Below are 13,060 nucleotides of genomic sequence, written 5' to 3'. Positions count from 1 at the left end.
TGTCTGGCTCTGCAGTTAGTCCCAGTTGTGGAGCGAATGATCACCTTGGACGTGGAGAAGTTCTGAAAGAACAAGGCCTGGCCCTGGGAATTGGGTATCTGGCTGGTTGCTGGTATTGACATTGGTTGGAGGACGTTGTGCTTCCAGGTCTGAAATGCTGCTTCCTCTCGTGTGCTTGGATCGCTCTGGAAGCACAAAGGAACTTGGGGACTTAGGCTGACAGCTCAGTGCTGCCAGAAGGAGGAAATCATGCTTTTTTGCTTGATCCTCTGTTGTCTCTGCTTGTCTGATCCTCAAGTAAGCTGATTTGAGCTCTTGCTTCTTGATGAGTCAGAAATAGAGAGCCAAATAGGCTCACTGTGGTCAGGCAGGCTCCTGAGCTGGCGTTAAGAAGGGACAGGATTGAGGGAATGATGCAAGAGCTGTTTTGGCTTAGTCCTTCTCTTGAAACCCTCAGCAATAATACATTTAATCCCTTCTTTTACCTCCAAAAGTCCTGGTGCTTTGGTTGTTTGTCAGCCAGAGGTCCCTGTGTGCTGTACACCTGTGTGTGGGGATATTGCTTGGAAACTGCTTGGGCCTCTCTGCTGCAGCCAATTCCTGCTTCTGACACAAGGTGTCAGTGAAAGACTCAGAGCCGCTTTCCTCTGCTTCAGCAGTGTAAGTGTGGATCTGTTCTTGAGTGAAATCTCTCTTGGCTAACCAAACTTATGAGTCACCCAGATTTCTACTGTCAAAACGATGGTGAGCTGTCTCCAGCTCCTAAAAGCTGTGGTAGCCTGTTAGAGGTCTGATATCGTCTCTGGAGAACAAAAAGCTGTTGATGCAGTTGGACAGCGATGCGGCTTTTAAGAAGCAGAGTTCAGTCTAGGACTGGAATGTAGATTATCGGCAGGCTTTACTGTTGGTCTGCAGTGCTGCATACTTCAAAAAGTATATGGAGCCTGGGAAGTGCACAGAAGCATCTTCTTTAGAAACAGGAATTCCTTTACTTTCAAGTCAGTGTTCACGAGCCTCCTATTACTAGCGTTCCTCTTACTTCCACAGCAGTAGTGTAGGAAACTGATTTCTTTCTGACCTGCCAGGGTTGTAAAGGCAATTGGTATGGTGAAATCCAGCAGCAGCACGTGTCACCTTCTAGCTGGGTAATGAGGCTGTGAAATGGCCAGCTGAGAAGTGGCAGGTGGCTCAAGCTTGTTAGTGTGGGCCTCTGTTGGGAGAAGCTTTCCAGAGGCTGTGTGCTTCCACCACCTCTCTGTGGGTGCTGGTGCTTCTGTCTGTGCAATTGGTTCAGCTGGGGACTCGCACACCTTAAGGAAACAGTGGTGTGCACATGGAGGGATGGAATCGGTCCTCTCTGAGGCTTAAGCTGGGTGTGGATCTAGTCTCGTGCCACCGCAGGGGTCTGTCGTGGTTTTTTTGTGCATCTTGGCCTGCAGTTTGTCAGTCTGCTGTGGACGTGTCCTGTGAAAACTCTTGGGTTTTCGGTCCTCTTAACCCCAAGGTAGTAGTGTCATGTCACATTAGCTTGGAGAAGAGCAGAGTAACCATCTGAGCCCCAAAGATGTACTGGGGAGGCGACAGATGTCTAGGAGAAGAAAATAAACGTAATTCTTTTAGGAAGAAAGGGTTTGCAAGGCTGCAGTTCTGTCGTCGTCTCGGTTTGGTTCACTAGGCCTCCATTTTTAGGACGCATGCGAATCAACAGTGAAATTGGAGAGCTTGAGGCAAGTAGGTCACACTTGTCCTAGACAGCCTGGCTCCACACCAGCTGGAGGGCACAGTGGTCTGTCTGAATGGTATCCGCACACATGCTGGAGCCTTGTTTCCTGTCAGATGCATCCGTAGCAATATGTAGTGGACACTAAACGCTTGATACAGGGCTGGATGGAGTGGAATAAAAATAAAGCAAGACTGAACAGGTTGGTTGGTTGGTTTTGAGTCTTGAAGAGTAGTACCAAGGTTGTTCTGCATAGCCCTCTGCCCAGAAGGGGAGTGCTGCTTTCAGTCAGCTCCAGAGTGGATTGCTAAAGGCTTGCTGTCCTAAATGCCTCTTCAGTGTAGAGACATCCACTTCTTCCCCACTTTCTCCTCTTCCCTCTTTCTCCACGTAGAGGAGAGGTGATGAAATATATGGAACTGTACTGAGCACACAGTTGAGCCACTGTGGGGTGAAGTGTGTGTGTCTTCCTGTTGTGTAACCCACAGGACAGCTAGACACACCGAAGCAGAGGCCTGCCTGAGCAGAGCTGTGGGCTCTTGCCTCTAACAAATGGATGTTGGGGAGTGTGTCTGACATGCACCAGGCTTCTGCTGAGTGCAGCGTGTGCTTTTCTTTTCATAGTCCCAAAGGTCTTTCTGTCCCCCAGAGGCTGCCTTTGCTTTATGACATTACATATTGAATGTTCGCCACATCTCCTTTTGCTGAGAGAAGAGCGGGAGAGGCTTGTGCTACCCTTCTGTCTTCCATCTTATCACTGTGGTCCTGGAATTTGGGCCCTGAAAGGCTGGAGCTGGGCTCCACTTTCAGTTTAACTGCATGGGCAGTATGTCCTCTCTTGTATAGAGAAGCTGCATTGCTACCAGTGCTACAGGCTGCCTCCAGGAGTGCTTTTGCCACCTCAGGCAGTGGTGGAGCTCATGGTGTTCCCCTGGGTGTAGGGGGAACAGGATAGATCCTTCCCTGTGGAGCTCTTTTGCTGTACAACCAAGCAGGGAGAGAGAGGCCACTTGGTGGTCCTGAAGTGTGGCCATGCTTAGATCCATCTTGAATTCTGAGAACGATTCACTTTGTACCCTGAATTCGGTAGGTGTTGAGGCTAAGCCCTGATGTGGTAGGGACCTTTCGAAAGCACGGTGATGATGCTCTGTGTGTCTTGACATGGAGGAACCCTTTGTGAAAAGCTGACCCTTGCTTGCTGGGACTGTGCAGGAGGACTAGCCCCGTCCCCAGAAGCTTTCATCTGCCAGATGAGGTAGAGCACATGGAAACGGTGAGACCCGAGGAGGGTATAGACCATTCCTGTCCCGTGAATGCTGGCTGCTGGTGCAGCAACACAGCAGTAGCTGAAAGGCCGTGCTGCTAATCTTGGGACTTTGTTCTGCATCCTCCAGTGTAGCCACTGGCTGTGGCTGGTTAATCAGCTGTCGTGTTAAAACGAGCTCAAGGAAAACATTATTTATTGGAAGAAAGATGTCACTTCCATGGCCTGATAAATTATGGTGGCAAACAAACACTGTGGTCTCTGGCTTCCAGCAGTGTTCAGCAGAGGCTTTTTGCTGTTTGTTCTGGCCTCCTTTACTGGGCAGCGACCTGCTTCATAGCTTCTCCTAGATAAACTTCAAGCAGCAGCTGAGATCAGCTTCTCAGCACTGGTGCAGCTTCAGCCCTGGTTTGGGTCCTGCCCCTCATTAGAAGATGATGGTGTCTGGGTTTCCTGGCAAGTATTACTGCTTGTCAGCCAGTCTGTGCTTTTGTCTTGTTGTTTTTCCTCTGCTGTTGGCTCCTGCCATGTGAGACTGCTTTCTGCCCTGTTTCTCTTAGCTTCTGAATGATTTGTTGCCTCTCCTTTAAACTGCTGCTGCACCAGGTGCCAGGCTGATGTCCTGGTAGTGTACTACACCTCTGAGGTTACAGCTGTGACTTAGTGCAGTCTGCTTTCAGGGGGAGGGGGGGAATGGTACGTAGGGGTGAATTTGCTGAAGGTGCAGGCAGATTAGGAGGGGTTAGCTTGCTTTTTGGAAGGATCTGGAGAGAGCTGCCTGGTTGATGGACTCCTATGGAAAAAAGACCTGGCTGTGCTGGGTTGGAAGTGCTGTGGGGGGCGAGTTCAACTCCAGGAAGAGCTGAGCTAGAAACACAGGCTGCCGTCTGGTGCTGAGGACATCTCAAACACAGAGGTGAAGAGCTAGAGGTGAGACACTGATGGGGGAAAAGGCCAGAGAAGACACTTTGCTGTGTCCAGCTGTGGCTCAGAGGAACTTGCTGCCTGACAGCAGAGGAAAGGTGGCATGTCACTGCTGGTGGCATGTAACCACAGAAAAGGTCTTAAATTTTTCAGGGAATGAACGGTCTCTTGCTTCTTGGGTGAGATTTCAGAGAATCAGCTTCAGGAGTGTCTGAGGTGGCTATAAACAGATCAAACAGCAACAAGCCAAATGGTAATGACTGCAGTCTTCTGAAGGGAGATGTGTAGCTGATCCACAGACTGCTGCATAATCCCCCAGCTACTTTACTGCCTCAGGCCTGGGAGATGGCAAATGGTATTTTAATTTTCATATATGCAGTGATGGCCCCGGGTGCTTTGGAGTGGGATGCTGGGGTTACAGCAGATAACTGTGTGAAAACATCAGTTCAGCTCGGAAGTTGTGGAAGCTAATTCCCTGCGCGTGTGTGAGAAGACAAATCAGTCCTTGCCTAGAAGTGCTTGAGCCCTTAACTTGATGCAGAGCTCTGCAATGCAGTTACGGGAGGATGCTGAAGGAGGAAGGGATGGAAGTATGAGCTGCTGGGGCCGTGGGTCTGAGTAGGGATTTCAGGACAGATTTTGATGACTGACAGATGTCTGAAAGACTGAGTAATGGCTTGGTTCCTTGTTTTGACAAAGCCAGCTTGCCAGAGAGGATAGTAGGATTACTGTGGATCTGAAGGCTCTCCAGAAAATGTTATCTGAAATGTCGAGGTGCGGTGCTGGCACAGTGGCGTGTTGAATTAAGCTTCAGTTGTGTTTACGCCTTATGTACAGCCAGCTGCATCGAAGCCAGCGGGCCTGATCCAGGAGTTGAAAGGAGGTGGCTGCAAGTACATGTCATGGTAATCTTGAGCGCTACCCTACTTGAATACTCAGCAGAAAAAGGCTGTCGTTCTGACAAGCTGTTGTGTTCTTGCACGAGGCAGCTTTCTGGGAACTGTGACCGGGCCATAATTTACTAGCTTTTGCGGGGGAGGAGAGAGAGAACAAAAGTTTTGTGGTAATTCAAGCACTCCCTTTCCAAATGCTGGCTCAGTCTGTTTCTTAAAGTGTGTGAACTGTTTGGAAAAATGCCCAAGCAGGCAAACGTACCTCTCAAAAGCAATCCCCGAGTTGAGGCCGTGTGCTGCTGTAAGTCAGCATCTGGAGGAGCTCGTCAGGAGCGGCTGGGCTCTAGGTGCAGCTCTCTCCTTTTCAGCAGGCAGCTGGGCAAGAGGCAGGGCAGAAGATGTGCAGCCAGCATCTAGTTGGCATGTTGCAGGGTGTGGGATCTCTGGCAGCCACCCCTGCCGAGGTGCTGGTGTTGCTGCCAGAGGTCGGCTCCAGCTCGGTCTGCACTTGCATTGGGAAACAGGAACTTGAACTTTTGGAGAGCTCGGGGCTTGCTCAGCAGTGGGTCTTACGAGTCACCATGCTACTGGGACAGCTCTACTGGCAGGGGACTTGTGAAACCATGGGATTAGTCCATTCTTAACTGAGGAGCTTGACATGTGAATAGTCTTATTAAAAACTCCCAAACCCCCTTGGCTGAGGCTCAGTGACCAGCCCAGTGGCTGGAGGAAGACAGGCTCGTGGAAGGCACTGGTATGCCATGGGATACATTGAATCAGAGTTTATAAATCCAGTCCAGTTTTTGGAAAATATGTTCTGTTCTGTCTGCTTGGATGCTAAGAGTTTCAGAAGAGTTTAGTTCCTGCAGTTTGTGGCTGGCCTTCCCCATAAAAATTAATTCCAAGTGTTATATAAATATGGCCCTTATTCCAGTTGCAACATAATGTTGTGCTGGCTCTTGTGCTCTGGAGCTGGGGGGGGCAACCTGCTCATGGAGCAGGACAAAATGCTCTGGCCAAGCAGCTCATGGGAGCTTGCTCAGAGCTGTTGAGGGAGAGGCTGGAAGGCACAGCGTGCAGCTTGCGCGGCTCTGGTCTAAATGCAATGCAGCTCCGACTTCCTGGAAGTGGACGATACAGCAAACTACTTTTTGTGTCACTGGGTCTCTAGCATCCAGTGACTCGATAGCAAGGTGGCTTTTTGCAGCCATGAAAGTAAGAGCAGAGTTGCAGGTCATGATGACACCAAAAGGAACCGATGGCTTTGCTGTAGCAGAGTTGGAGTTGAGGAAACAAGCTGAAAGCTTTGGAAGCTTCCCTACTGAAGACAGACGTGGTAGGATAGGCAATAGCAGCTTCCTCTCCAAGGTCCTCTGTATCTGCAAAATAACATCACATGCCTTTTTGGGCAGGCTTAGTTTTCATTTGAGCTCTACACAATTAGAGAACTGAAAGTAGGAGGTACATGCATGTAGCTATGACTGCAGTCCCCAGTGCCTTCCTTTTCAGTCTGAATTTATGGATGCAGTCCTCTTACCAGGACCCTTTTTCTCATATTCACTGAGCAACTGTTGAATTTTGCTCCATGCTTTTTCTAGCTTCCTCTAAAAGTAAACCGGTAAAGCCCTGATCTGACAGGGGAACTTAATTTCCACTCAGACTCCAAAGCTCATCAGCCAAGAGCTTTCAGAAGAGAGACTGAATGAAACTCATCAAGATGTAATTCCAGCAGATCTTCCCTCTATATCTTAGCTTTGCAAAAAATCAAGCAATTGCAAAACAGATAGGTGAGAACTCTTTGCATGCAGGGTGCTGCCTGTGAGCTGGTGTTTTTGCAGGGTTTAGGAAGTGATTATCATTGCTAACAGCCCTATGCAGGTCGTATGCAGGTGAGGGGCATTCTGAGTTTTGGCAAGATCTGGCGTTTGACACGGGTCATGTTGAAAACTCCACTGTCTTGAGTTATCTGAACTGTATTTTCCCACCTCAAAAGCGTGAGCATTAAGTTCATAATGTTTTGGTAGAATAAACCACAGCTGTTTAGCTGCACTGTAGTCTGGGGAGCAGAGATCTAGGTTAAGTTTCTACTTCGCTTCAGCCGTGACGTGTGTTGTTGGGCAAGTAGGTCTCTGCTGTATCCAGGATTCCTTACAAAAAGTAAGAGTACTACCAAACTCTCCTGTAAACTGCTGAGAAACATGATGGAAACTGAGTGCTATTTATGTCTCTGGCCTTTTTTTCTACTCTTTATAACCACCATCTGTTTCCTGTGAGCCTTAGCAGGGGTAACGAAAAAGTGCTGGGTCAAAACCATCTTTGCTAGACCCTCTTGGAAACACCCAGAAGAGTTAGTCAGCTTGAAAGCCATTTGACTTTTCCACCCCTCGGGCTGAGGACAGTATTTCACTGTACAGTCCAAGCTCCGTTTGGAGCCTGATGCAGAGGATGCCAGCTACATGCCTGTAGCTGGGTGTAATGTCAAAAGATCAAGCTCCTCAAGGTAGGCTGAGTCCTTGCTCTGACCTCGGTGCTGTGGATGCTCGTGCCATTATGCTGAGGACTCACACGGTTCAGTGGAAGGGGAAGGCAGCCTTAGTGCTCCTGCTTCAGAGAAACCAGGGAGAAATTGCTTTTTGTTTTGTTTTCTCTGGACACTGTGTTCACATCTGGTCTGACTAAACTCTTCCAGCTACTCTCCTTTCCCCATAAAGGTCTTGAATCCCTGGGAGGGTACTTGCCTAACTGGCCTTCTGAGGTGAAGCTGAAGGGAGATGAACATTATGTACCAGTGCAACTAGTAGAGCTTTGAGGAGTAGGATTATATGACGCTCCTCAGTTCTGGATTCAGTTTTTCCATAGAGATAATTAAATGCTTTTGGCTCAAATAGGGTTTTTATCTTGACAGAGCTCAGCAAGTTGTGGTTGCTTGTTGGCCAGGACTGCAGCTTGGTTGGGCACCTGACCTGCAGCAAGGGTAACAGGGGAAACAAAAGTTTTCTCTACTTGAAACTGAAGGAGGGGAAGGCTTCTGAGTGTGTTCTTCCATCCTGGGCAGGGCTTACCTACCATACAAGATGGATTTAAATGGCCACCTTCACCAGCCCCTCTCTACCTCTTAATGCCTGACTTCTCTTTACCAGTGCAATTAGCTGGACTGACTTGATGATGTAATACCTAGCTGCTTTATAATTTCAAGGTTGCTGTCTGTGTCTTTTTGGCTTTGGAAGCCTTTCAGATGCCTCTACATCACTAGTATCTGAGGAAACTTGCTTGTGGGTAGAGATATGTTCTCGGTCGTGATTGCTTCAGAGAAGCCTGCAACCAAAGCCCTCTGGGCTACAGTAAGTGCTTAAGTTGTTTTGTGTGGTGGTTTTTTTTTTTTTGTTTCTGTATTTCTAGCAAATAGTTCCTAGAAAACCAGTAACCTTCTACCTTGATCAAGCACAGTGGACAGCTAGCACGTGTGTGCTGTTACACAGATAATGTCACAGTTCCTTTTTTAAGGTGAGGCAAGACTGGTATGGTGAAACACTAATCTTTTCCTGCATTTGGATTGTCCGTGATAAAACAGAGCACAAATACAAGTGTATGACTTAACACACGGGTTTTGTTTAGGTGATCTTTCAGAGAAGAGAATGCCTAGAAGTGCTGAACAACAGCTTTCTTGTCTGTGCTCAGAAGAAAATCCAAACCCAACACAAACCCTATAGACTGGAATTATACTTTCTTTTTCAGACTTGAAACTGCACCTCCAGAGCACAGACTATGGAAACTTCCTGGCCAATGAAGCCTCCCCGCTCACCGTCTCTGTTATAGATGACAAGCTGAAGGAGAAGATGGTCGTGGAGTTTCGTCACATGAGGAACCATGCATATGAGCCCCTGGCAAGTTTTCTGGACTTCATCACGTGAGTTCCAGCTGTTTGTGAACAGCATGTGAAATGCTGGTGCTCTTCCGGACTTGAGGGTTCTCAGACCAGCTTTCCACACTCAGCCCTGTAGTTGCTGTATTTTCTGCAGCTTCTTCAATGAAACTGGTTTGGTTGTATCTGGAGATCTCAAACCAGCAGCACAGTATCACTACATTGTTAAAGGCTTCTGCTCCCAAGGTGTGCATGCTTCACAGGCATAGTTACATATCTGCCTTCCATTGCAGAATTGGTTCAGTATCTATCAGAGCTGTCATTTACCCTCGTCCCTTCTGTTAAATGTTCCTGGGTTTATTAAAATGGGATCCTGCTGCAAAACATACACATGTGCATGACAGCAGTTGCCTGCTAGTTCTGACCCACTGAGGTTGATCAGCTGTTGTCAGGGCTGCTGTGATTCTACCATCCCACTCCAGGGCTGTGGGCCTTCCTCTGACCCTGTCACAAACTGGGTCAGGGACTTGAGCTAGACAAAATTTGAATAACTTTTCCCTTCTGAGGTTAATCTTTGACTGATTTGTTTTCCTCAGCCAGCTCAGTGGGATCCAACAAATGTCAGCATCAGTGGAAGGGAGGGCCTAGAATGAGCAGCAGGGAAAGACAGGACTGCAGCAGCCTCAGCATGTCTCTGTCAGTGCATGAAGAGACACAGGACGTGTGTGCTTCCACAGCAGGTTCAGCTGATGTGATAAGTTTGAAATAGCCCAGGGTTCTTGCAATTATCTTCTAGCGGTTTTGCACAACACTCAGCTTCCCTGTGTGCTGCTCTTACTTTAATCAGGAATAAAGTGAAGTTGCTAGCTTTGGCGAGATACCAGTTGTTCTAGTTTGCATCTGAAACATGGAAATAAAATTGCCTTTTTTCCTTTCCTTAGTCTATATTCCTGTCAGCTCTAGTTTGGCTTGAAAACTGCATAGCTAATGGCCTTCTCCAACCAGTAAGGAGATACATTATGGACAAAAATGAATTTCTGATTCAGTAGAACATGACTTTAACTTGCATCACTGAGAAGAAGATTGTATTCTGTTCTTGAGTCAGACAGCTGATACATCAGCATTCATTTATTTGATACAGTGAGCTTGGGTTCCTCACAGGCACTCTTGCGAGTGGTGTTTAATCTTGCATTTTTTGACAGTTGTGTGTGCATTATCTTGCTTGCCACCTGGAGATTTTTGAATGATTCAGGCTCATGTGAAAAGACCTTTGCAGTCCATTCAAAGATTTTTTTTTTTTTTTAAATTTTGGCCTTGCTGTGACATCTCCTGCATGTGCAGATATTGATTAAAGACCTGTCTCTGCCGTATTCCTTCCTGTTGTGTCCTTTTTGTTTGGACAGTAACACAATCTAATTTTTTTAACTCAGTGGCTCATATCTGTTATGTTCTGGGTCACTGTGCTAAAGCTGCCTGTCTTTTAAGCCTTTCATATTTTCTAAGAAATAGCTTTTTCTTATATGCCTATCAGTAAAACTCATGGATTTTTCATATTTGGCTCCAGATATGGAGCAAGACATGACCAAGCCCCCATTTTGCAACAGTGTTTGGCAATGGGTGAAGCAGCTTCTAGGTCATCATCTTAGTTGTATAGATCAATCTCTTCTATTCTCTCAAACTTAAGTTAACTGTCAAAACACCTCTTTGCTGATCTTTTAATTTTCTGGAAAGGCATCAGTAGTACTTGGGCCTGGCAATATTGTGTAGTTGTCCTCCGCTGATGCTTTTCCTTTGCTGCCCTGCAGGCTTACAGAAATGTCCAGTCTCTATGGGAGTATCATAGTAATCGCAAATGGTCTTGTCTTTTAGCTTATGTCATATCTGTTTAATGGCAGCAGTCTGGGCAGGACACGGGAGTATCTTGCAGACTTGAAAACTTTTCTGTTCTCTCAGTGTCTTGCTTTTATAACCAGTGTGTGGAAAAGATGAACTGAAAGGTTTCAGACCATGCCTGCCCTGATTACTTACTGCATGACTTGGTAGAAGGGCTGTGGAAATCCAGTTTCCTGTTACACCAGTCCTGTTGACCTTTATCCAGTGCCTACATACAGCTTGAGTTGTGCAGAAGACCTTAAACATCTCATGTAATCTGATAGGCCAGTGCTTGCAGCTGTTTGAATGACTTAATTTAAAACTGGTGTTTTGCCCTCAATTTGATTTAACTTTGATCTTGTTCTGCTTCTGTCTCTCTGATTTTGATGAGTTCTCTATAGCAAAACACAGTTCTGTGCAGGTATCTGTATCTCTTGCCTGCTGCATAATGCCATCCTGAATAAATTGGTCCAGTTTGGCACAGGATGTTTCTCACTCTCATCTCTTCCTTTTTACCCATGAGATTTGCTTTAATGCCACTGTTTGCAGTGCTGCCTACAGGAAGGCAGAAGATGAAGCGGGACAAAAGCTGGTTTGCTACATGAAGCATTTCCACTCTCTTGCAGAGGTTTTTGTGCAAGGAGTCCCAGTGTTCGGTTGCGTTTTGTTATGATTCTGCTGCACCACTGATGGAGGGGTTGCTCTCCTGTAGGTCTGCACTCATCGCACCAATGGAGTATTAATGAAGTAGAGAGGGTGTTATCAGTTTCAGTTGGTCCAAGGTGGGAGTCACTATCAGCATAATAGAAGCTCTAATAACTTCTAACGACATCGCAGACAAGTTAGAACAGAAGAATGAGGACTGTGAAACACAAGATGTGCTGTTTATGCCCAGTGGGTCTTAATACCTTCTGTTGATAATCCTAATATACTTAGTGATAGGGCTAATAGAAACAGGGTAGACTAGATATTATGACTTGGGCTGCCTTTCAGGCTGTGTTTTGTTCTCTGAAACTGTCCCGTGGGTTGTAGTAGGTCTTGTTTTGGGGCAGGGACAGAAATTTCAGAGATTCTGTCTGCTGACAGTGCGAAGCTTCCCATGCAAATTGTTGGGGTGGAGAGCAGCTCTGCTCGGAGGCTGGCAGCGTGTACTTGTGTCAGTAGCCTTCATCTAACCCAGACTGGTGTGTGGGCAGAGTCAGAGATGCTCAGCCAAAGGATGTTGGCAGTGCTGGGGATGGTGTGACTGTGCACACAGAGGTGCTGCCATCCTGCCTGCCTGGGTGACACTGGGACAAGCCTGTGCCACTTGATCTTCCACTCTGTCTGGGTACACAGATAGGTGTAATGAGGTGATTTATCTTTGCCTTTTGAATGTGAATATTTCCCACTCCTTTCTTTTAGGTTAGTTAATGAAACTTGAGCAGGAAATGGTAAAGACCGCTCCTGGTAGACAGCTCCAGGCAAGTGAGGCACCAGGTGGTCAGAAGAATAAATTGTACTTGACTGAATGTGTCCATGTACTAAACTTTACAGGCTGAATTGAAATAGAAAATGGTAGAAAGATATGGAAAGTTTTAGTGGGGCTGGTTTCTGCAGGAGGAAAGCTTGAGTTCACTGGGACTCTCTTGAGAGGCACTGGGTTGCAAACAGAGATTTTTTTAAAATCAAATGGGATTGTAGGTGTGTCTGGCTTAAAATATAAGGAAATATTTTGTAGTATGACCAGTTCAGCTCTGAAACTCACTGGTGCTGGATGCTTTTGTATGTACTTACATTTTTGGCTGCCTTAGAAGTGCTGGATAACCCGTCACACAAGACAGGCCCATCGAGGCCTGTTAAACGCTTGGGTATCATCTCACTGAGAGTGGCCAGGGTGTAGATGGCTGGTGCCAGGAGGTGGAGCAAGCATTTAAAAAACAGCCAGGCTTTCTCCTTCGTGAATATCCTGCTGGACCTCTGGGTTGTTTTTGAGTTGATCAACAGGTGCCTCCTGTGCTTGTTTTTGGAGGGTGCTCAGATCTGGACCCAGGGGACATCTTGCTGAGATCATCTAGGGAACTGTCTGATGAGCTGTAGTCCTCGTCCCCTCTGATTGCTCCAGAGCCAACCTGCCAAACGCCACGCTGTTCGTTCCCGCGCGGGATTATAGCCTAGCATGTCATTTCTCTTGCCTCCAAGTGAGCCATCGAGTCGGTGAGGCCAGGGGGAAGGAGACGCAGCAACGGGGACGGCGTGGGGCTCTGGGACCCCAGGAGGCTGTGTGCTCCTGGATTGCTCCCCTTGCCCAGCTCCAGGAGGGGATGCCGCGCTGGCGGGGACTTGCCGGGAGGTGGCACTCCAGCCCCGTGGCTGCCTGGCCCCAGGTGCACACCGTGCCCAAGGTAAGGAGGGTCACCCCTGGAGATGGGCAGGAGTTTTCTTGTCCCCTGAGCTTAGGGGAAGGGGCAGTGTTTAAAAGGACACAAACAAACCTGACCCAAGAGCACAGCTAGGCAGCAACCCCAAAGCAAGGTCTTTGTTCC

At 47.5% G+C, this 13,060-nt stretch overlaps 1 protein-coding gene across 1 annotated transcript in view; it reads left to right on the top strand.

Annotated features, from left to right (window-relative positions):
* ATP6V0D1 (ATPase H+ transporting V0 subunit d1) overlaps positions 1-13,060 on the top strand; it is a 38,958-nt gene that overhangs the window by 2,162 nt on the left and 23,736 nt on the right. The window contains exon 2 of the mRNA XM_032987467.2: positions 8,537-8,708. Coding sequence (XP_032843358.1) covers positions 8,537-8,708 — 172 coding nt within the window. The remainder of the gene's footprint in view (positions 1-8,536; positions 8,709-13,060) is intronic.

This window comes from Tyto alba, unplaced genomic scaffold (genome assembly GCF_018691265.1).
Source record: "Tyto alba isolate M040663 unplaced genomic scaffold, T.alba_DEE_v4.0 Super-Scaffold_26, whole genome shotgun sequence".
Taxonomy (NCBI): domain Eukaryota; kingdom Metazoa; phylum Chordata; class Aves; order Strigiformes; family Tytonidae; genus Tyto; species Tyto alba.
This window is presented reverse-complemented; position numbering and strand designations above follow the sequence as displayed.